The sequence below is a fragment of the Cuculus canorus genome, chromosome 5, assembly GCF_017976375.1.
Source record: "Cuculus canorus isolate bCucCan1 chromosome 5, bCucCan1.pri, whole genome shotgun sequence".
Lineage (NCBI taxonomy): Eukaryota > Metazoa > Chordata > Aves > Cuculiformes > Cuculidae > Cuculus > Cuculus canorus.
Genome location: NC_071405.1, coordinates 3,094,958 through 3,118,787, shown reverse-complemented (window position 1 = coordinate 3,118,787; position 23,830 = coordinate 3,094,958). Strand labels below are relative to the sequence as shown.

Sequence of the window (23,830 nt, the reverse complement as noted above, 5' to 3'; positions counted from 1 at the left end):
TGCAAACAACTGTCACTTTATTGTCATTCCCAGCCGTACCCCAAAAGGCACACAACAAACTTCATTGGCACAAAAGCATTTGGCTGCGGGGGCTTGGAATAATTTTCCTTGGGGTTTTTCTCCTGCAATACAGTCACTGGCTCTCCCATCGCCCTGATGGGAAGATCCTTTCACAGAAAGGACGATTTCGTTCCTGCAGACAGACAGCCGATTGCACCGGCACGAAGGGCACGGCCACCCCGTCCCCCGCGGGACCCGCATGGCTGCCTTGGCCACCTGCAAAATAAATGGCACCTCTGTGTCCCCCCTCTTGCTCCTCAGCTCCGCTTTCCGTAGGCTGAGCCCCACCACACCTCCCGGCATCGCTCCAGCTCTGGCTGGGATGCTTTGGTCTGGATTTGGCTGCAGGATAACGCAGAGGGGAGAAGAAATGGAGAAGCTCTGGTCTAGCTGTGCCGTCCCCATGCTTTCTGAACAGCATCAAGCGTTTCTTTACACAATTTACCCCAAATCCCTCCAATTTGGTGTTTCTGCAGAGTAGTGATGTCCCACGGAGGGCACCCGGAGCTCGCTGGCAAAGGGGGAGCCAGGAGGAACCCCCAGCTGGTGCTGCTGCCTAAGCATTGAACAAGGGTCAAAAAAAGGGGCTGCGGATGAATTTCAGGGATTTTCCTGCCCCTGTGGGTCCCAGCACGGCAGACGCTGTCGCTGGTGCATGCACCAGTCATCCCTCTACACCGCAAACCTGGCTGTGGATCAGGGTCTGGACTGGCAAATCCCAACTTTGGACGTGGTGCCCACAAGTGCTGCTGCTGGAAAATCCCAACATTGGACACGGTGCCCACAAGTGAAGCCTTTGAGGTGCTTGCTGGGGTCCCCCCAAAAGCAGAACAGGGCGCACCGACCTGCCTGCACAGCTGCCCTGGCTGATGCTGGGGGAGATAAAGGGAGGCTTTAGGGGGGCCACCAGCCTCCAGGTGACCCTGCCAGCATCTGGCTGCCAAATTGAATTTAAATTGGAGGGGAGAGGTTTAGATTAGACATTGGGAAGAAATTCTTCACGCTGAGGGTGGGGAGGCCCTGGCCCAGGTTGCCCAGAGCAGTGGTGGCTGCCCCATCTCTGGAGGGGTTCAAGGCCAGGTTGGATGGGGCAACCTGGTCCCATGGGAGGTGTCCCTGCCCATGGCACGGGGTTGGAACTGGATGGACTTTGAGATCCCTTCCAACCCAAACTAGTCCATAATTCTATGACTATTTTCCCATAATATTCCTCATGCCTGGCAATATCAAGCTCTGGGGTGGGGACGGGTTGTGCCAATGCCACTATCCCACAGTGTGGAGCCACATCAGCGCCTGATGCTCTCCCCTACCAGCTCCCCAACCACGGTAACATCCATTTCTTCACATCGTGGCAATAGCTTTGCTCCATTTCCTTTGGTACCAGCTCCCCTTTCTTGGCTTCCTCTGCAAACGTTTCTTATAAAAATAAGATTGTGCTTAGTTATAAAATAATTCTTCTTCTTAAGAAAAGGTTCCAGTTTAAAAAAAAAAAGGTGGAATATCAAAATACGGCAAACCTTTGGCTGTCGATCGCTGAACTCTAATTAAAAATATTGACTAAAAAGGCATTTGTGCTGTGAATATTCGCTGCTGGAATGCTTTACGCTCCTGTCCTGATGGCAGATATCACACCTCGGCAGGTGAGCTTCCCTTGGGACACTCTCAGAAGCCATCCTTGTTTTTCCATCACCATCAGCTTTTAGCAGAACTATTCAAGCTGTAAGAGACTTGAAGACGCATGAGAAGCCTTGGTAAAACACAACGGAGAGTGCGCCGGGAAGAGCCACGTGTAGGACGTGGTTGCATCCATCTTCTTCTCGAGAGGAAAGTCTGGTTTCTCACCTTAGTGCTTAGAAAAAATAGGATTTTTTTTATACGGTTCCTTAAAGAAGAGAGGCAGATCCTTTGTATAAAAGGCATTTTAGAGCAGAAGTAAAACACAACTGGGTCTATAAGATCCAGACATATATAAACATACATACCTTGATATATTTATATATGTAATCTCTATATATTCAACATTTGGGATGCATTATTGCAATATCCATACAGGTGACCTATTCTTTTCCATTCTCCTTTACTTTGGGTTTTCTTGGGTGAGTTTTTTTTTCTCAAAGAAAAACAAAATAAAGAATTAAAAAAACCAAGCTGCAAATGGGTCCCACGCTGGGACAGCTCCAGCCTGACCTCCAGCACGTGGTTTTGGAAGAACTGGGTTGATGCTCAGCTCCAGCAACCGCTGTCTGTGCCCTTCTCCAGGGGCACAGAGATCCCAGGCTGGTTATTGCTTAATTCTCCCTTCCCATACTGGCCTTCAGGGTATTTACATCTCTTTGGCTTGACTTGAACAGAGTCTGGCACTTTCTCTCTGGCATCGGTTGTCACCAAGCAACCATCGGAGCCACCAGGAGGATGGGGGCAAGAAGGAGAAGAAGCCAACTAGCCAAAAGGCAATGAGAAAACGGGTTGGCTTCTGCTAGATCAAACGATTTGTGCTTCTCCCAGTCGAAATAAGACAACTTGTGTTTCGCACAAACTCATCCAGAGGAGAAAGGATGCTGGGGGACCAGGACTCCCCATCCCACCTGCCATTGGGGTGATCCTCCAAGTGCAGTGGTTTACACTGCTTCGGTTTGCAGGGAGTGGTGTGAGGGAAGGAGGCATTGATGGCCCCCAGCATAGGGCAGGGAGCCCCAGCTTTCCCCACCAAGGGTGGGCAGCCAGTCCTGCCCCCCGTGGCGCTCAGACAACGAACTCGGGGACTTCGTCGTGGGTGAGGTCCAAAGAGAAGTATTTGCTGGTTCTTTTGACAGGGAAGGTGTCCTGGATGTTGATGCATTGCTGGGCCAAGCAGCCGTTGCAGTAGAGCCCTTCCTCCTCCAGCCCGTGAGGGCAGCCAAAGGTGTAACTCTGTGCCGTATCCTGGCAGAGGTTGGCCAACTGCAAGAAGTCCTTCTGGTAGAGCCGAATGTCATCCAGGCTCAGGCTGTGCCGGTCCGTTGATGTCTTCGGTTTCCTGCACGTTGTCTGGATAAAGCATAGAAGGTGCTCAGGACCCACCGATGAGACAACGAGGTCAGAGAAACCCAAAACCCTGGTGCCAGCAGGTCTTTGGGCTTCTCAAAGCTCCACCATCACCACGTACCTGGGGTAAGGAGTCAGTGCTCTGTCCCCGCAGCTTCACCACCGTCTCCGAGGAGCTGGACGTGGAGGAGCTAATCTCTTTCACGATAAGCCCTGCATGGGGAGGAGAGGAAGAGGAGGGTACGAAGGTTACTTTGACGCTTCTCAGAAATCTTGGGATCTGTGCCTGTGGTTTGGGGTGAAGACACCCTCAGCTTGATGGGGTGCCTTCACCCTAACAACTCCATATGCAACCAGCATTACCTACAAAGCTTCCCTAATTTGCACCAGAATGGCATCCAAAGCCATCCCCAGGGAACCTCAGAGACCTCCCAGAAGAACCCAGCACTGAGCTGGAAATGTGGGCAACTCTCTGGGGCAGCCACAGATCTGGAGAATCATAGAACCAGAGAACTGTTTGGGTTGGAAGGGACCTCAAAGCCCATCCCGTTCCACACCCCTTCCATGGGCAGGGACACCTCCCACTGGATCAGGGGCTCCAAGCCCCATCCAACCTGGCCTGGAACTCCTCCAGGGATGGGGCAGCCACCACTGCTCTGGGCAACCTGGGCCAGGGCCTCACCACCATTGCAGCAAAACATTTCTTCCTAAGATCTCCTCTCAACCTCCTCTCTTTCAGCTGAAAACTGTCCCCCCTGGTCCTATCCCTGCAGTTTCTGATCCAGACCCCCTCCCCAGCTGGAAGCTGCTCTAAGGCATCCCCAGAGCCTTCTCTTCTCCAGTCTGAGCAACCCCAACTCTCTCATCCTGTCCTCATGTGGGGGGTGCTCCAGCCCTCGGATCATCTTCGATGCCAGGCTCACACACCTGACGACAGCACCCTTGCTCAGGGGAATAAGCAAGGAGTTGCCATGAAAATCAGAGCAGGAACCACCAATCGAGAACATCACCAAATTTAGGTCCATTGCCCATGGGCAGCTCCTGTAATCATCCTCTGGTATCCAAATAATCCACAAACACCCACGCTTTGGAGCAGCTACGCAGAGCACCAGTCCTGCTCCAACTCGAACCCACACCTTTCTTGGGCAACCCTTTCTTTTCATAACTTCACCAAATTCACCCCATCTCTCCTTCAAACCACTGGGTCAATGGCTCTTCCCAGAATCCCAAATGGACACCTTGGGCTAATTTTGCTCTGCCGAAGGCCGAAAGTATGACCTGCCTTCGGGAATTGGATATACAAGCATCTGTAACCTTACCTGAGTGCCCGTTGAACTTGCGTGACAGCAGCATGTCCTCCGTGATGTAGACACACATGTCGGGGCTCACCTCCATCTCACCAGCCTGCTCCAGCTCCCGGGGGTCATCCACCAGCATCTCAATTTCTGCAGGTGAGGAGGAAGTGGGACAAGCCATTGATGAGCACCTCCAGAGCACCCTCCAACCCCAAGCACATGGAAGCTGGAAAACCTCGGCTGGTGTCTCACCATCATCCTGGGAGTCCTCCTCCAGGCGGTCCTTCCCACCGCTCTCCACGCCGGAGGTGTGGGAGCTGCCGTGGCTGGTCATGGAGCTGCAGGTCTTCAGTTTGCGGTGGGCACTGGCGCCTGAGAAGCCATCCTCGGGCCCCATCTCCCTGGGTTTGGGATCAGCCTCAATGCCGGAGGTGTGGGAGCTGCTGTGGCTAGCGGTGGAGTGCCGGGACAGGCGCTTGTGCCGGATGCTGCCGGCACTGCTGCCACTGGCCCGAGAGCGCTTCTCCAGCTGCTCCATGTCCAGGTCGAGGGTGTCGCTGATGTAGGACTCACGGTACTGCTTCTTCTCTGCAAGGCCAGCAGCAAAGTGTTGGCAGGTGGCAGCTGACACCCCAACGCCCTGAGGCAACCTGGTCCCTTGGGAAGGGCATGGATCCCCCCGGAACCAAGGGACACCCAGGGACACTGCCACCCAACCGCACATCAGGACGCACATCAGGAGCCAGCCCTGTCCTAGTGGCATTTGGGGACGGTGGGGTGAAGAACCTCAAACTCTGTGTTGTGCTGTCCCTCCAAAGGAGGAGGAGGAGGAAGAGGAAGAAGGGGAGAAGGAGGAGGAGAAGGAGAAAGAAGGATGAAGTGAAGGAGGAGAAAGAAAATGAGAAGGAGGATGAAGAGGAAGAAGGGGACGAAGAAGAAAAGGAGAAGGGAGAGGAGAAAGAAAAAGAAAGAAAGAAAGAAAGAAAGAAAGAAAGAAAGAAAGAAAGAAAGAAAGAAAGAAAGAAAGAAAGAAAGAAAGAAAGAAAGAAAAAGAAAGAAAGAAAGAGAAGAGAAGAGAAGAGAAGAGAAGAGAAGAGAAGAGAAGAGAAGAGAAGAGAAGAGAAGAGAAGAGAAGAGAAGAGAAGAGAAGAGAAGAGAAGAGAAGAGAAGAGAAGAGGAGGAACTGGAAAAAAAAGAGAATGATGAAGATGAGGATGAGGAAGACAATGAGGAGGCCAAGAAGGCAGAAGAAGATGAGGACAAGGAGGAGGAAGAAGGTGAGGAGGAGGAAGAGGAGGAAGAACAAGAGGAAGAGAAAGAAAATGAGCAGGAGGATGAAGAGGAGAAGGAAGACAAGAAAGAAAAAGAGGAGTAGAAAGAGGAGGAAGATGAATAGGATGAAGAGGAAGAAGAGGAAGAGAAGGAAGAGGAGGAAGAACAAGAGAAGGGAAAAGAAAATGAGAAGTAGGATAAAGAGGAGAAGAATGAGGAGAAAGAAGAAAAGGAGGCAAAGGAGGAAGAAGAGAAGGAAGAGAAGAAAGAACCTACCCTCATTCTCCTCCAGCTTCCGGACCTGGCGCAGGATGGGCTGCAGGTTCATGTAGAGCCGGTGGCTGCTGCTGAGCAGCTGCAGGAGGTGGCGGGAGCGCAGCGGACAGCCCGTGTAGTAGATGAGCTTCCTGGCCGAGGGCAGCCCATCGGGCAGGATCTCAAACTTCTTGCCCTACATGGGACATGGAGGACATCAGCTCCAGGGAGAACAACACCTTAATCCCCCCCCAGTCCTGCTGCATCCCACCCCTTAACTCCCCAGCTTGCAGTCACCCTGCTTGAGGTTTGCTCAACACCACCCCATGCCCAAATCCGAGTCCAGGAGGGACACGGGCAGGGATGCTCTACCTCAGGATGGTGGCACTCACCACGAACACCAGTTTCCCCACGTTTGTCCAAGGGAAGTCGTAGAGCAGCTGCTTTTCTTCATCCAAGTTCTGCAAAAAGAGAAGGGACAGGCCCAGCTGAGGATGCCAGCAGTGGGCAGGGAGCCGAGCTGTAGCCCTCGCTCGGATGCTTACCTGGAAGATCTGGATGCCCCGTGTCGTCAGCCCCAGTGTCAGGGAAGCCTCCACCTCCCTTTTGTCCTAAGTGGGGGGAAATTAGATGGTTTTAAATTCACAATTTGCAGCATGAAGTGGATAAATGTACCACCACCCCCAGTCCAGATATCCTTCTTTAATCACCCCATCTCCACGCAGCAACAACAGCTGCGGGCAGTAGGGGACACGTTGATCATAGGATCGTTGAGGTTGGAAAGGACCCTTAAGATCATAGAATAATAGAATGGGTTGGGTTGGAGGGAACCTCAAAGCCCATCCAGTTCTACCCCCTGACACGGGCAGGGACACCTCCCACTGGATCAGGGGCTCCAAGCCCCATCCAACCTGGCCTGGAACCCCTCCAGGGATGGAGCAGCCCCCACTGCTCTGGGCAACCTGGGCCAGGGCCTCCCTGCCCTCAGCGTGAAGAATTTCTTCCTAATGTCTAATCTAAATCTTCCTGCTTCCAATTTAAAGCCATTTTCCTTCGTCCTGTCACTCCAGGCCCTTGGAAAAAGCCCCTCCCCAGCTTTCCTGGAGCCCCTTTCAGTGCTGGAAGCTGCTCTTAAGGTCTCCTCACTCACCACTCTCTCCTCTCTCACCACTCTCAGTGTGAAGAATCTCTTCCTAATGTCTAATCTAAATCTCCCCCCTTCCAATTTAAAGCCATTCCCCCTCGTCCTATCACTCCAGGCCCTTGGAAAAAGCCCCTCCCCAGCTTTCCTGGAGCACCTTCAGGTAATGAAAGGCTGGGGCTGCAAACAAGGGTTTAATGTTTTATTATAGCCCTTTTCAACAATGTACCCTCTTGCTGTGCTTAAATACTCTCTGTACTTGTCGTTCCCTGTGCTCTCCTGAAGACAAACTTCTCTTTAACTTAAAGACGCTATAAACCGGCTGGCGAAGCACCAAGCTCCCAGCAAACAAATTGCTTTGTTCCCAGGAGGAAAAGGCAGCATATATTTCTTAAGGAGGAGATATCACAGAATCATAGAATCGCTTGGTTGGAAAAGACCTTTGAGATCAACAAGCCCAACCATACCTGTCCACTTCTAAACCAGGTCCCCGAGCACCTCATCTACCCGGCTTTTAAACCTCTCCAGGGATGGGGACTCCACTCCCTCCCTGGGCAGCCTCTGCCAGGGCCTGAGAACCCTTTTCATGAAGAAATTTTTCCCGATGTTCAGTCTGAACCTCTCCTGGTGCAACTTGAAGACATTTCTTCTTGTCCTGTCATAACTTGGGAGAGAGACCAACACCCACCTCACCACAACCTCCTCTTGGGCAGTTGTAGAGAGCGATGAGGTCTCCCCTCAGCTTCCTCTTCTCCAGACTAAAGAGCCGAGTTCGCTCAGCCTCGTAAAATAACATCCCAGAAACCTCACAGCTTTCTCCTCGCACCCCAACAAACCTCTCCATAACTTGTAGAAAATGATAGACCTATTTAAAGCTGCCTCTCCCTGCCTGTGGGAGCAAAGTACTGCCCTTGAGGCTGCTCTCCTCCAGCCAGTCCCAATGCAGCTCTCCCCAAAATACCTTAGGAATTGGTGGGCAGTTGCTCCTTTCCATAAAAAGGAGCTCCAAAGCTGAAGGCCATCCTGGGCTCGCGGCCGGGGCTCACCTTGTACAACCTGTAGTAGTGCACAGCCACGTCATCCAGCCGGACGGCCTCCTTGATGTACTTGAGGTGGGCTTCCGAGGCCGTGAGGGCAAACTGGTCCTTGTGCATGTTGGGGACATGCTTCAGGATGTAGTCCTTGCCCCTCTTTGCAACCACCTGTTTGGAGGAGAAGAGAAGTTCATCCATTCTGTGGCTGCCAGCCCCGGTGATCCCGGGCAGCGGTGATTTCCAGGGAAAAGGGAAACTGGAACAATACACTCTGTTATGGAGACCTGCAAGCAAAATAGATACAGCAGCAACAAGTTGCCCCTAGATGCAAGAAGGACATTGAGTTGCTGGAGAGCATCCAGAGAAGGGAACGGAGCTGGGAAAGGGGCTGGAGAACAGGGGTTATGAGAGGTGGCTGAGGGACCTGGGGTTGTTTATCCTGGAGAAGAGGGGGCTGAGGGGAGACCTCATCGCTCTCTGCAGCTCCTGGAAAGGAGGTTGTGGTGAGGTGGGTGCTGGGCTCTTCTCCCAAGTCACAAATCATAGGATGAGAGGAAATGGCCTCAAGTCGTGCAAGGGAGGTTTAGATTGAATATTAGGAAAAAATTCTTTACTGAAAGAGTGGTGAAACATTGGCAGAGGCTGCCCAGGGCAGTGGTGGAGTCCCCATCCCCGGAGGGATTCAAAAAGCATGTGGCCACAGCACTTGGGGACATGGTTTAGTTGGCACTGTGGGGTTGGGCTGATGGTTGGACTGGATGATATTAGAGGTCTTTTCCAACCTTAATGATTCCATGATTCCATAACTTCTCACCACAGGATTTCCCACTGGGAAGTGCAGGCATGCTCATGGAGCTCACACCATTGATGCCCAAGTCAGGGCAGGGAGAGCCAGATACGGGGCCCTGCATGGCTGCGGACACAGCCCTGGGGGTCATTGCTCCTTAGCGACAGGTACAACAAAAGGAAAAACTGGTAAATTTGGGGCAAAACCAAGAATCACAGAATCACAGAATCACCAGGTTGGAAAGGACCCACTGGATCATCAAGTCCAACCATTCCTAACACTCCCTAAACCATGTCCCTCAGCACTTCATCCACCCGTTCCTTAAACACCTCCAGGGAAGGTGACTCGACCCCTCCCTGGGCAGCTGTTCCAGTGCCCAATGACTCTTTCTGTGAAGAATTTTTTTCTGATATCCAACCTGACCCTCCCCTGACGGAGCTTCAGGCCATTCCCTCTTGTCCTGTCCCCTGTCACTTGGGAGAAGAGCCCAGCTCCCTCCTCTCCACAACCTCCTTTCAGGCAGTTGTAGAGAGCAATAAGGTCTCCCCTCAGCCTCCTCTTCTCCAGGCTGAACACCCCCAGCTCTCTCAGCCGCTCCTCGTCAGACTTGTTCTCCAGCCCCTCACCAGCTTCGTTGCTCTTCTCCGGACACGCTCCAGAGCCTCAACATCCTTCTTGTGGTGAGGGGTCCAAGAAAATACATAAAGTGGGCAGTGGTGCCTAGAACTTTTATGAATCTTCTCTTCTCCAACACCTGCTGGTAGCCCTGGCTGTGAGGAACCATGCGGGAGGTTCAGCTGTTTGGGATCTGAGGGGGCATCACACATGGTCCCTCTCAGCCCCTCTCTAACTAATATTTACCTCTCTGGTAATAAATGGACTGATCCAGTGGGAGGTGTCCCTGCCCATGGCAGGGGCTTGAACTAGATGATCTCTAAGGTCCCTTCCAACCCAAACTCTTCTACGATTCTATGATGCTGTGATGGCACACGGCACCCAGTGAAGCCCTCACGAGCATCCCTGCTGCGCACAGGGAAACCCCAGCAGCATCATGGGCTGCCCCAGCCACCGCATCGACCCCAACCCTCCCTGCCCGCAGCTATTTGCAGCCCTGCAGTTGTCAGAGGTTATTAATAACCAGGACTAAGGCAGAAATAGGGATGCAGCAGGAACTCCAGACTCCCAGGAAGCCTCCAAGCATCCCCGCATCACCAGCCACGCAGGGATTTGCATGAGCTTACAGCAAGGACCACCTCATGGGGCACTTACCCAGGCAGGGAAATAGGCTTCGGGCTCGAAATACTTCCCGTAGTGCTTGTTGCGCTTGAAGTCACCCAGGTCAGCTTGGAGGGCGAAGGCCGTGAGGAGGAAATAAGCTTCCTCGCGAAGGACACACTGCGAGTGCAGCACTTGCTTCCGCAGGTGCCAGTAGTAATAATAGCGCGCCGTTCGGTCACTGCGGAGACAGAGGAGAAGGGTGAGGAGACCAAGCCAAGGGGCTGGGAGACAACTCCAGCAACTGCCACCTGGTCTGAAGCTCTTACAGAGGGAGAGGGTTGGAGCCAACTTGTTTGCCCCATTTTTAAAGCTGAGGCTCCTTCCAGTACTGAAAGGGAGCTGATAAGAAAGATGGGGAGTTTTTCCATGGCCTGAAGCAATAGAACAAGGGATGATGGCTTTAAACTGAATAAGAAGAGGTTTAGAGTGGATATGGGGAAGAAATTCTTCACGACTAGGGTGGGGAGGCCCTGGCCCAGGTTGTCCAGGGAAGCGGTGGCTGCCCCATCCCTGGAGGGGTTCCAGGCCAGGTTGGATGGGGCTTGGAGCCCCTGATCCAGTGGGAGATGTCCCTGCCCATGGCAGGGGGTTGGAACCAGATGGGCTTTGAGATCCCTTCCAACCCAAACTATTCTATGATTCTAGTCTCCGATTAGGTGGTGTAAAACCACAGCTCCTTCACTGTGCTGAAATTATAACCCTCCCAGCAGCATCCCCACATCACTGCAGATGCCACCGCACCCCCACGCACTCAGGACCTTGAAAACTGTGTTTTCCCATGAAACAGGACCTGAAGCTCCCACCCAGCCACAGGCACTCGCGTCACTTAAAATCAGGCAGTGCCCCACGTTAATCTGTTACAAAAACCTAAACATGATGTGCTGAACTTCCCAAAAGGCTTTGTCCTTGCTGGCTGGGAGCAGCAGCCCAACCACCTCCAGCACTCAGACACAACGAGCTCTACCAGAAGGGAAGAGCTCTAAATAGAATCATTTAGATTGGAAAAGACCTTTCAGATCATCAAGCTCAACGCTTTTGGGTGGGTGAGCACCATCCCAGAGCATCCCAAGGCTATGGTTGCACCCCAGAGCATCCCAGTGAGTGGTTGCCCAAGCTGGGGGCAGCCTAGGCTGCTCCTCTGCTCCCCCCGTGTGTGTGCCCACCGCGATGGGGACATGTGGGTGTGCACCCTACCTGATCAACCTGCCGTTCTCCACGTAGTACTGCACTCGGAAGTGGATGATCATTGGAGGGCCAAACTGGTCGATCCCCTGGAATGGAGGAGATATTCAGATCTCCTGCAGAGATCCTGGCATCGCGTCCCAGCCCCTGGCCCCTCGCCTTGGCTCACCCAGAACCAGGTCCATCAGGACCACCCTTTTGCCCCCCATGGGGTGAAAGCTGCAGGGAAGAGTTCACTCTCTAACATTGAGGGCATTTTGTTCCTGAATTAAGAGTTTGACACCCATCTTCCCCACCTCAATGTGCTGAAACGTGAAAGAGATTTGGATTTAAAGAGGCAGGAGGCTGACTTTGAGACCCCCAGGGGTTCTGCAGTCCCTCACCACCAGTTCCTGCCTCAGCGACAGCACAGGAGCCTTCACGCCGCTCCCTTGGCACTGAAATAGTTAAAAGGTTCTTTTTTGGGGGGGGAAAAAACCAAACACTTGATTTTAGAAACTGGAAGAAGGGATGCCTTAAAAATACTGCTGAAGTATAAAGAAATAAGGGAGAAAAAAAGAAATCACAGCTCCAAGGTGGGGAGCGTGGAGGACACATCCCCAGCCGGGGCATACGGTGATGCTTGGGGTGACGGCCACCAAACATCACTGGGTATCGCCCTGCACGCCCACCTCGCCGCTCCGCGCTGGCTAAAAAGCCAAGTGCTCCCTCCCCACCCCTCGGCTGCATTCCCGTGTCCTGGAAGTGACCTGCGATGGGGATAGAGGTGGCCTTACTGCCGTCATCTCTCCATGCAAGACCTCACCGCTGACCTTGCTGGCCTCCTTCTTCCACTCCTTGGGGCAGTACTTGTAGAGTTTCTGGGCCAGGTCCATGTACACATGCTCATTGTCTGGGTGGGACAGAGGTGGCATCAGCATTCCCCGTGTGTCCCCTGCATCCCCCTGCGCCCTGACCCAGCTCCCCTGACCCACTGCTATGGGGTGGGTAGGGGGTGTCCATCACCTCCTTGTCACCTAATGAGAGGTCACCAAAGTTCTGGGTGAATTTGCACCCACCTTTGGGCAAAAACGCATCCTTGACCCGGTGGCACTGAGCCGAGCTGAGCTGTGATGGGCACCAAACCCCGAGCCATAAACCCCACCGACTTACTCTGGATGACGCTGAGCCCGAAGAGGTGACAGTCCTTCAGCCTCAGGAGGTCACACACCTGTACCAGTAACTCGTGGCACAAAATCTTCACCTGCAAAAGAATCCCACACGTGATCCCCACTGCATCTGCTGGGCAGGCGACGCCGAACCCCACACCAGATTCCCTGAGCAGGAGCAGGGGGGACAGGTTGGGCTGTGGGGCTCATTTTTCCATGGGTCCAGCATGGAAAAAAAAAAAAACCAGGTTCCATCCTGGGGTGCAGGACCAGAGCTCCACTGGGGACCATGGGGCAGCTTGAGAGTTGAGACCTCGCTGCAACCAGCGTGGTTTTGGGGGGCAGAGAACCCAATATCGTGTGGTGGGGAACTGATAAAATGAAAAAGTGGGGGAATTTCACGTTAAATACTACATTCAAATCAGAGATAAACCCGTTCCTGCCTCTGCCTGCCTACACGAGGCCAAATTGCCATCCACAACGGATGCATGGAGTGAGGACCGAACAAGGACTGCCCGCTCCACATCATGCCACTCCATGGGATGCACAGAGCAGGTCACCTGCCAAAAATCAGCTGCACCTCGAGTCAAGAAGGCACAGGAGAGCATAAAACATTGCTGCAGCCTTCAGGGAGGAACAACTCGTGTGCGTTTCTCCATCAGGCTGAGAGCAGGCAGGCTCAAAACTAAAAGCAGAGCTTGTAATGAGCCCTGGGTGTGATGAAAACATCAGTGCTCAGGGGCTTTCCCCGGTCCTCGCGCCGCCTTACGTTGATGATGATGTTGAGGGAGTCATCGTTGGGGAGGAAGATGCAAACGCTGCGGCGGTCCTGCATGACTCTATTGTTGTGGAAGGTCAGTTTGTTCATCGTGGTCCGGACTTGGAGCTCGGGGCGGGCGGCTGGCACCTCACCAGCGGGCCGGGGTGGCCTCGGTCCCCGCGGGTGCCATCCCTGCAAGTGAGAGCGGGATTGAGCCTTGTGCACGAGCCCCCCAAGCTTCCCGCACCCCAATGCTTGCATCCTTCCCACCCATCCATCACCACGCCCCCCTAGAAGCGAGGTGTCCCCCAAAACCCCTAAGCACACCAGGATCACCCCACATCCCAAGCTTGGCGCCGCGGTTAGGGCAGCACAGGATCAGCCGAGCCCAAAAATCCTGACCAAGCAGTTTTATTGTCCCAGTTGGGGTTCAGAAAAACCTCAGGAAAGGCTTTTCTGGCATAATTAAATAAAACACAAGTCTATCTGCTGGGAACAAACCCAGCTCTGACGGAGAGGAGCGGCGATGTGGGAGGTTTTGCTGCCAGCAGCAAAAAGGCGAGAGGCCAGTGTAGGGTCTCATGGCAGGACCCCCTGCATCCCTCAGCATCATTCCAGCCGGCTCCAGCTCTTTTTGAGGGTTAAATCACAGAATCATGGAATCATTGATGTTGGAGAAGACCTCTCACCTCATCCAGTCCAAACATCAGCCCAACACCACTGTGATGACTAAATTGTGTCCCCAAGCGCCACACCTACATGCTTTTTGAAAGCCTCTAGAGATGGAGAGTCCACCAACTCCCTGGGCAGCCTCTGCCAGGGCTTCACCACTCTTTCAGTGAGGACATTTTTCCTGATATCCACCTAAATCTCCCCTTGTGCAACTTGAGGCCATTTCCTCTCATCCCGTCTCTTGTTACCTGGGAGAAGAGCCCAGCACCCACCTCACCACAACCTCCTTTCCGGGAGCTGCAGAGAGCGATGAGGTCTCCCCTCAGCCTCTAAACAACCGCAGGTCCCTCAGCCGCTCCCCAGAACACTTGTAATACACGTAATAAATACCACAACCCAAGCACTAGCAGTGATTTGCAGATGGGAATCACTGCCTTTTGCCATTTCCCAGCATTCACCGAAATCCATAGTGGAGCCAAGAGTATCTGTCCCAGCATTAACTCCAGGCAATTCATATTTTTAAGAGTAAATATTCCTTAAGCATTTGTTACCCCACCAGTGTCCCCAGGGACACCATGCATGCATGACACCACCAGCAAGGATCTTTAAGCTCTGAACGAGTTCACCCTTTTTCTAACCCCTAGATTTATGCTGGCACCGAGGATGGTAGAGTGTCTCCCTCTTCCCCAAATATTTGTTTTGGTCAGAATGAAAATACCTTTGGCTTCCCAAACAGTTTAACTTGGATATTTGTTCAGTAGGGAAAAGAGTGCCCCGAGGTGACTTTGTGTTAGGTAGTTAGGAGGAGAGGAGAGGAGAGGAGAGGAGAGGAGAGGAGAGGAGAGGAGAGGAGAGGAGAGGAGAGGAGAGGAGAGGAGAGGAGAGGAGAGGAGAGGAGAGGAGAAGAGAAAGAGAAGAGAAGAGAAGAGAAGAGAAGAGAAGAGAAGAGAAGAGAAGAGAAGAGAAGAGAAGAGAAGAGAAGAGAAGAGAAGAGAAGAGAAGAGGAGAAGAGAAGAGAAGAGAAGAGAAGAGACGAGAAGAGAAGAGAAGAGAAGAGAAGAGAAGAGAAGAGAAGAGAAGAGAAGAGAAGAGAAGAGAAGAGAAGAGAAGAGAAGAGAAGAGAAGAGAAGAGAAAAAGGGAAAGGATGAGGGGGAATGGTTTCCAGCTGAAATAGGGGAGATTGAGGTGAGATCTTAGGAAGAAATGTTTTCCTGTAACAGCAGTGAAGCACTGGCCCAGGTTGCCCAGAGCAGTGGTGGCTGCCCCATTCCTGGAGATGCTCAAGGCCAGGTTGGATGGGGCTTGGAGCCCCTGATCCAGTGGGAGGTGTCCCTGCCCATGGCAGGGGGTGGAACTGGATGGGTTTTGAGGTCCCTTCCCACAAAACCATTCCATGATTCTATGGTGGTATCATCATGCCCGTGCACTGCATCGATGCATTGTGGTGGTGCCCCGTGGCCATGCCTCGTGGCTGCACATTGCATTTATGCATCGTGGCCGTGCATTGCACCTGTGCGTTCTATTTACGCATCGTGGCCGTGCATTGCATCCAGACACCGTGGCTGAGCATCACAGCCATGCCCAGACACGATTGATCCCAACTGAGCGCAAAGAGCGCGGCGGACGGGTTGGTTTCAAGGTTCATTAAAAATCACAGCAATGAACAAAAAGAGGCTGAAGGTATTTGGCAAACGTCCTCGCCCGGGCCGGGCGCCTGGCAGCTCTCGTGCACCGACGTAGGGCCAGGCGTGAAGCGACTTGTGCGGGCTGTGTTTTGTGCCCGGCAAAGCAGCCGTGCCCCGGGGCACCCTTCAGCGCCCTCCACACCCTGCTCCCACCCAAAACTCTCCTGCAGCTCCAATGGGTTCATGAAAGCATCTTCCCAGCACAGCACTCCGCCAGCTCAGAATTAGAGCCACAGGCACAAAACACCCCTGATTTATTGGGAAAATCATCACTAGGAGGTTTTGCTTTGCTGCCAGGACTGCAGAACCAGCCCTGCACACCCGGGACCCCGCAGAGAGCCTGGAGCCACCGGCTGGGAACAGGTCCCTCTTCAGCCACAGCCTCCCACAGTAGAATCCCCAAGGAAAGCATTTTCTTAAGAGCGGTTGGAAATGAAATCAAGACTTCAGGGTGCTGGTAAAAACCTCGGTATCACAGCTCATCATCTCACTGCCTCCAAACTGTCCTTAAAAATCAGGCAGAGCCCCACCGTGCAGCTTGTGCGTCCTCCAGGAGAGCTTCGCCACCGCACCACACCGCTCCAGGGCTGTTTGTCCCGCTGCAAGCCAGGCCAGTCTATATATTTACTTCTCGCCCTGCAGCCTGAATTGGTCCCTGAGCATCTGGGATTAAAACACACGAGCTGGCGTCAGCGGAACGTGGGCATCTGTGGTGACGGCACTGCTGGAGCCAAAGAAAACATCTCTCCCAGCAGCAGCTCTGCAGGACCCTACCTCTAAAAGCAAGCAGACGGAAAAGGAAAACCCATATATTTTGGTGTTTCTATAGACAATGGTCTAGTTCCTGCTGCTGCGTGATAAGAGCCCATCAGATGACCACATATGAGAGCCCATCAGACGACCACATAGGGCACCAAAGGGGTGACCAGAGGCTTTGTGAGACCTCATCAGCTCCAGGAGCTTCCCCTGGGGCTCTGCCAGCCCTCTGTGAGCTGGAGCTGCAGCAGATTTAGCGGCTGGGCACAAAAAGCCCTTTCCAGGATGAAGTGCCTCCAGCAGTCCCAGCCAGACGCCGGCAAATTCTTTCCGAGCATCTGCTGCTCATTCCTACAATGCCAGCTTTGATTCCGCGGGACCCTGCACGGCTGCCCTCGCCCAGCCACTCCTGCTCCAGCACAAGAGCATGAACATGCCCTACTCCAAGCTGGAAAGAGCCTGAATTGCCAGGAAGCCCCCTGGAATGCCACACCACGAGGGTTACGCGGGTCACTCCACAACCCAAGAGGGAACCTCAAGCGCAGTCAATTTTGCAAGGGGTTTTCCATCTGGAGAGAAAAAACAACTGGAAAAATCACTGAGAATAATTCAGGCATGGATCCACACCACAGAGAAGGACTTGGGGGTGCTGGGGGATAAGAAGCCCAAAATCAGGCAGCAATGTGTGCTCACAGCCCAGAAACCAACCGTGTCCTGGGCTGCATCCAAAGCAGTGGAACCAGCAGGGAGGGAGAGGATTCTGCCCCTCTGCTCTGCTCTGGTGAGACCCCACCTGGAGTCCTGTGTCCAGTTCTGGAATCCTCAACATAAGAAGGAGATGGATCTGGTCCAGAGGAGACCACAGAGATGATCCGAGGGTTGGAGCACCTCTGCTATGAGGACAGGATGGGAGAGATGGGGTTGTTCAGCCTGGAGAAGAGAAGGCTCCAGGGAGAACTTAGAGCAGCTTCCAGCACTGAAACAGACTCCAGGAAAGCTGGGGAGAGGCTTTTTCCAAGGGCATGGAGTGACAGGATGAGGGGGAATGGCTTTAAATTGGAAGGGGGAAGATTTAGATGAGACATTAGGAAGAAATTCTTCATGCTGAGGGTGGGGAGGCCCTGGCCCAGGGTGCCCAGAGCAGTGGTGGCTGCCCCATCCCTGGAGGGGTTCAAGGCCAGGTTGGATGGGGCTTGGAGCCCCTGATCCAGTTGGAGGTGTCCCTGCCCATGGCAGGGGGTTGGAACTGGAGATTCCTTCCAACCCAAACCATTCTGTGATTCTACGAGATCCAGGTCTTCCAGCCCTGCTACAGGGAAAAGAGCATTTAAGCTCCATAGGGATGCACTGCAAACCCCTTACGTGCCTTGCAGCTCCGGGGTTATGCAGAGAAAATTCCTCGATCCTCTGTGTTTTTCATCCCAGGCTGCTGGAACATTGCCTCCCTCCCTCGTATCAACACCACGGGACAAACCCCATCGCAAAGCTCTGCTGTAAAGAAAACATCACGCAATAAACTCGCCGGCTTGGAAAAGCAGCTCGGGCTGTGGCTGCTGACTCAGCGGGGATTTATCCAGCACGGGACCTCGCAAACACATCCGAGGGCAGGCAGAGGCTGGGACCCGGTTCAGACGGAGGTGCCAGAGCTGCGTGCCAGGCTCTCGTAGGAAATATCAATTTGGATGCAATTCCAGGGTTAGGGATTTAACATCGCTTGAATTTGCTGGCTGAGGTGGGTTTTTCCTTCCAAAGGAGCAAGCGCGCAGCGTCTGTGCATGTGAAGCGAAGCTGCTTTGCATCCATAGCATTTCTTTCTCCCTCTGTGTATTTAAAGCGAGCGGCTGAGCCTCCATCCTCATGGGTTTCGGTCAGGTTTGTATCCCATGGTAGCCACCAGACCATCACAACTTCATCCACCCCCCTCACACCCCAAACGGATCCAGCCCATTTCTCCATCAGCCAAATTCATCCCCCTCCTTTGCCAAAATATCCATGTTTTTAACAAATCCTGCCCTATAGGATATCAAAACCATCACCAGGCCTTGTTCCAGCCCTCCCGAGCCCCAGCATGGATGAGAAGGGATCTAGCACAGGACCCACATGGATCAAACCCACCACCACGCTTTGTTCCAGCCCTCCCGAGCCCCAGCAGGGATGAGAAGGGATCCAGCACAGGACCCACATGGATCAAACCCACCACCAGGCTTTGTTCCAGTCCTCTTGAGCCCCAACAGAGGAGAGGGAAGATGCGACACAGGACCCACATGGATCAAACCCACCACCAGGCTTTGTTCCAGCCCTCTTGAGCCCCAACAGGGGTGAGAAGGGATCCAGCACAGGACCCACACGGATTGAACCCACCACCAGGCTTTGTTCCAGTCCTCTTGAGCCCCAACAGAGGAGAGGGAAGATGCGACACAGGACCCACATGGATCAAACCCACCACCAGGCTTTGTTCCAGCCCTCTTGAGCCCCAACAGGGATGAGAAGGGATCCAGCACAGAACCCACATGGATCAAACCCACCACCAGGCTTTGTTCCAGCCCTCCCGAGCCCCAGCAGGGATGAGAAGGGATCCAGCACAGGACCCACATGGATCAAACCCACCACCAGGCTTTGTTCCAGTCCTCTTGAGCCCCAACAGAGGAGAGGGAAGATGCGACACAGGACCCACATGGATCAAACCCACCACCAGGCTTTGTTCCATTCCTCTTGAGCCCCAACAGGGGTGAGAAGGGATCCAGCACAGGACCCACATGGATCAAACCCACCACCACGCTTTGTTCCATTCCTCTTGAGCCCCAACAGGGATGAGAAGGGATCCAGCAATGGACCCACACGGATCAAACCCACCACCAGGCTTTGTTCCATTCCTCTTGAGCCCCAACAGGGATGAGAAGGGATCCAGCACAGGACCCACACGGATTGAACCCACCACCAGGCTTTGTTCCAGCCCTCCCGAGCCCCAACAGGGATGAGAAGGGATCCAGCACAGAACCCACATGGATCAAACCCACCACCAGGCTTTGTTCCAGCCCTCTTGAGCCCCAACAGAGGAGAGGGAAGATGCGACACAGGACCCACACGGATCAAACCCATCACCACGCTTCGTTCCAACCCTCTTGAGCCCTAACAGGATGAGGGGAAGAGATCCAGCACAGGACCCACACATAGGCATGGGCTGTCCTACAGCAAGAAGCAGCCCAAAGCGCCGAGCGTGATGGGAAGATGAATTAAGAGGGCAGGAATTTCTTGTTTTTAAGAGTTCAGAGTAGGTTTTACCCCACATCACAGGGCGCAGGTATGCATGAGCTGTTATTACAAGTTTTAAGGACGTCACTTAATGCAGCTTCTCCTAACCCAAAAGCTAGATTAATTCCTGCTTGTGGTTGCCCCGTAATTAAAATCGTCTCCAATTCTTCATGAACTCAACAGTTTCCTCCTAATGAAGAGAGGCAGATGAAAGAGACCTTCACTGGGAAAAAGGAGTCGGTTATAAATATTACATTACTTCATCCCCCCCTAAACCTATTTGGATGCTGGAAACTCAGCCTGGGCAGCCAGGGGCCAGCCCCACCAGCCCCACCAGCCTCAGCAGATGCCTCTGAGCACTGGAGGTGTCCAAAAAGCCTCTGCAAGGAAGGTCCCTCCAGGAATTCACTTCTGCAACCCTCTTCCTCATCCTCACCTTCGGCCGCCGCAATGGGACAACAGCAAGGAATGCTTTCTGGGGACAGCCAGGGATGGCCAAGGACATTGTGCCCCAAACAGTGGCTTCTCCTCCTGCACATCCTATTCACACCGCAGCCGCAATCACAGCCAGTGCCCGTAGGACATCACATCAGGGCATGGGGAAACACAGGCAGAGCCACAGTAGCTCGGGAAACCACTTCCCCTGCCCGTCCTCCTTCCATACACGGAGCCGAATCCGGCCTGGAAGCGTTGATTTTCCACCCGCCTGCGCCCCACGGCACAGTCTCTCCAGGCCTCCTCATTCCCTTACTTCAGCACACTGAAAAATAAATTAAGCCGTCTGGCCTCCGCCAAGGATGCACACAGGAATGGATCTCGCCTGGCAGAGGCTCCAGAGAGGGAGGGACGGCGCCTGCTCTTCCTCTTCCTTCTTCTGCTCTCAAACCAGCCCCTTCCATCCTATTTCCTTCCGGAAAAAACGTTGCCCTGAGCCTTTGGGATTGAAACAATATCTGCTAGGAGCAGACAGTTGTGTCAAGTTTAGTGGGGGGGACGATGCTCAGGACACAAGGATCCACCCAGCTTTGGTCCCCTTGTATTCCCAAGCACTTTATGACCTTCTCCTGGCATCACAAGCAAAGTCCAAACCTGCTCAAATGCAGGTCTTGGACCACAAGCATCGCTCCAAAGGATGCCCATGGATATAACGCATAGTCTTTGCTCCCCTCTCCATGGGCAGGCTGCAGCATCCATAAATCCCTTGAGATTTGGCCCTGAGCCTTGGCTGTGGGATCTGCTCCCCCGGACCACAAAGCAGCCGTAAGGGCCAGCGTCACCACCCCACATTGTCGTTCCAAACCATGGACATCTCTAGTCAATAACCCCCCTCCAGATGCTCCAGCCTGGCCAAACCCTTCCTTCCTGAGGGAAAGCACTTTCGGGGAGCCCCGTGCCTGGTGCCCTGCTCCTGGCCACGCGCCCCTCCATGGGATCAGCAACAAAAATGGGAAATGTGCAGTGCTTTAGGCACATGGAGAGGGGGGAAAAAGGATGTGCAGCACTTTGTGGATGGCCAAGAGCCCAAACCTAGCTCCATTCTCCATCCCTGCGTCTGGACTACCAGATCCCTGCGGTGCCTTCATCTCCAGATCCAGCAAATGGCCTCAAGCTGCACCAGGGCAGGTTCAGATTGGACATCAGGAAAAATTTCTTCATGGGAAGTGTTCTCAGGCCCTGGCAGAGGCTGCCCAGGGAGGTGGTGGAGTCCCCATCCCTGGAGGGGTTTAAAAGCTGGGGAGATGAGGTGCTCAGGGATCTGGTTTAGTAGTGGACAGGGACGGTTGGACTCGATGACCTTGAAGGTCTTTTCTAACCAAACAATTCTATGATTCTATGAAAACGAAGCCAATCCAAGTTACTTTCTTAATCCTGAATCAGGCAGAGAGGGCTTTGCCATCCCCCAGCAGTGCTGCTCTCCCTCTCTCCAACCAGGCGAGCTCCTCAGCCCCACCAGAGCTTCCAGAACCTTCCTTGCCCCAGCAGCAACTATAAAAACCTCGGTTTGTTTGTTTAAAGACACCCTATGCTCGCTTTTCAGACCAGGAGAGGGGAAAAAAAAGGCATAAACCTCAATTAACAAGTGGGCCGATATTCCCCCGCCGCCATCGTTTGGGAGCTCCATCTGGAGTCCAAAGGCTGCCGGTTTTTTTTTAGCAGGAGGGAGCTGACATCATCTTCATTTGAAATTCACATTTATTTTTACATCTGGTCTGAATTAAATCTTTTTTTTTTTTTTTCCAGCATCCCGACTTTCATGTAATGGAATAATTGCTTACAGACTCGGCGTTGAAAAAGCCTGGATAAACCCAGTTTCCAACCAGAAACGCCTTCATAAAACGATAGTAAAAAAGTCAGTACCTAAAACCGAACCCCAACGCGCCTTCGGGAATGGGGGTTTTAAACTAAACAACAACGCTTTCAAGCAAGAGAGGTTGAATTAATCCCTGCTCTGCCCAAGAATTGGAGCCGTATGGAAAAACACAGGCACAAACCAGAGCAGCAAAGCTCCGCGCACTCCCCATTCCATCAGCGCCACCAAAGCATCTCTGGAAAAGCAGAGTTTGGCTCAGAGGGGGAAAAAACATCCTCATGATCATGAGAAGAGCAGGAAAATAAAGCTGATTCAAGACTGGGAAGGTGGCAAGAGGCCGGGCACGGTGGGGACGGGCACTGCCTCACTCCTACATGCGAGTCAAAGGACACGGGAACACCAAGTACGGCCCTGGGAAACCTCAGCTCAGTCCTAGGAAACCTCAGCTCAGTCCTGGGAAACCCAATTTCCTCGCTGTCATGAAGGCATGGTGTCCATTAAAGCCTGGTTTAAGAGGTGGGTGGGTTCATCCTCGCCAATTCCAGAACCTGGCATGGATTCGCATCTCCAGTGGGAAACGTGGAGAAGAACATTAGTGGCACCACCAGGTAGCAGCTTGCACTCCGAGCCACAGCACTTCCACCGCTGACCCATGGGACAATGGGGTTCCCTATGACCCATCTGTGGATGGAAGGACCCATGGGTCTCCTGGGCAAGCAAAACCCACAGCCAAGAGGACCAATGAGGTCACCAAGAGGTAAGGGGACCAATGGATGAGAGGACCCGCGGGTGAGGGATCTCATAAGCAAGGGGACCCATGGATGAATGAAACCCACGGAAAAGAGGCCTCGCAGACAAAGGGGACCCACGGGTGAGGGGTCCCTGGCAAGAGTGACCCAGGGACAAAGGGGCCAATTGGTGAGTGTGACCCATGGGTGAGGGGGACCCATGAGCAAGAGGTCTCACAGGTGAGGGGACTCGTGGGCAAGGGTGACCCAGCGGCAAGGACACTCATGGGAAAGGGGCCCATGGGCAAGTGTGACCTGGTGCAAGGGGTCCCAGGCAGGGGGCCTCGTGGACGAGTGTGACCTGGGGCGAGGGATCTATGGGCACGGGGACTCGTGGATGAGTGTGACCCAGGGGCGAGAGGTCCTACGGGTGAGGGGACTTGTGAGCAAGTGTGACCCAAGAGTGAGAGGTCCCAAGGGCAGGTGGACCTGTGGGCATGTGTGACCTAGGGCAAGGGGTCCCATGGGCGAGGGGCCCCATGGATGAGTGTGACCTGGGGTGAGGGGACCTGTGGGCAGGGGGACTTGTGGTAAAGGGTGACCCGGGGCAAAGGAATCCACGGGTACGGGGATTCATGGGCCAATGTGACCCGGGGGTAAGAGGATCCGTGGGTGAGGGGACTCATGGGCCAATGTGACCCGGGGGTGAGAGGATCCGTGGGTGAGGGGACTCATGGGCGAGTGTGACCCGGGGGTAAGAGGATCCATGGGTGAGGGGACTCACGGGCCAATGTGACCCGGGGGTGAGAGGATCCATGGGTGAGGGGACTCATGGGCCAATGTGACCCGGGGGTGAGAGGATCCGTGGGCGAGGGGACCCATGGATGAATGCGACCCCGGGCAGGAGGATCTATGGGCAGGGGGACCTGTGACTGAGTGTGACACAGGAGCGAGAGGTCCCACGGGTGAAGGGACCCGTGGATGAGTGTGGCCTGGGGCAAAGGGATCTATGTGCAGGGGGACCCGTGGATGGGTGTGACAAAGGGGTCCCGCGGGTGAGTGTGACCCATTGGTGAGAGGTCCAAGGGCAGGGGGACTCACGGGAGAGTGTGACCCGCGGGCGAGGGGACTCGTGGGCAAGCGTGACCCGGGGGCAGGACATGCCACGGGTGAGGGGGAGCCGCGGTCC

General features: G+C 53.8%; 1 protein-coding gene across 4 annotated transcripts in view; it reads right to left on the bottom strand.

The window, feature by feature from the left end:
• Window positions 1-23,830, bottom strand: part of FRMD6 (FERM domain containing 6) — a 52,093-nt gene continuing 28,263 nt past the window's right edge. For 3 of the 4 annotated variants that reach the window (XM_054067366.1, XM_054067364.1, XM_054067368.1), the window contains 13 exons: window positions 13,246-13,428; window positions 12,481-12,571; window positions 12,078-12,220; window positions 11,341-11,417; window positions 10,138-10,324; window positions 8,094-8,249; window positions 6,452-6,517; window positions 6,299-6,367; window positions 5,928-6,102; window positions 4,632-4,967; window positions 4,404-4,529; window positions 3,206-3,297; window positions 1-3,087 (listed from right to left, as the gene is read on the bottom strand). In XM_054067366.1, coding sequence (XP_053923341.1) covers window positions 2,803-3,087; window positions 3,206-3,297; window positions 4,404-4,529; window positions 4,632-4,967; window positions 5,928-6,102; window positions 6,299-6,367; window positions 6,452-6,517; window positions 8,094-8,249; window positions 10,138-10,324; window positions 11,341-11,417; window positions 12,078-12,220; window positions 12,481-12,571; window positions 13,246-13,344 — 1,902 coding nt within the window. In that variant the 5' untranslated portion in view covers window positions 13,345-13,428 and the 3' untranslated portion in view covers window positions 1-2,802. The remainder of the gene's footprint in view (window positions 3,088-3,205; window positions 3,298-4,403; window positions 4,530-4,631; window positions 4,968-5,927; window positions 6,103-6,298; window positions 6,368-6,451; window positions 6,518-8,093; window positions 8,250-10,137; window positions 10,325-11,340; window positions 11,418-12,077; window positions 12,221-12,480; window positions 12,572-13,245; window positions 13,429-23,830) is intronic. The other variant, XM_054067365.1, reaches the window with a different exon arrangement.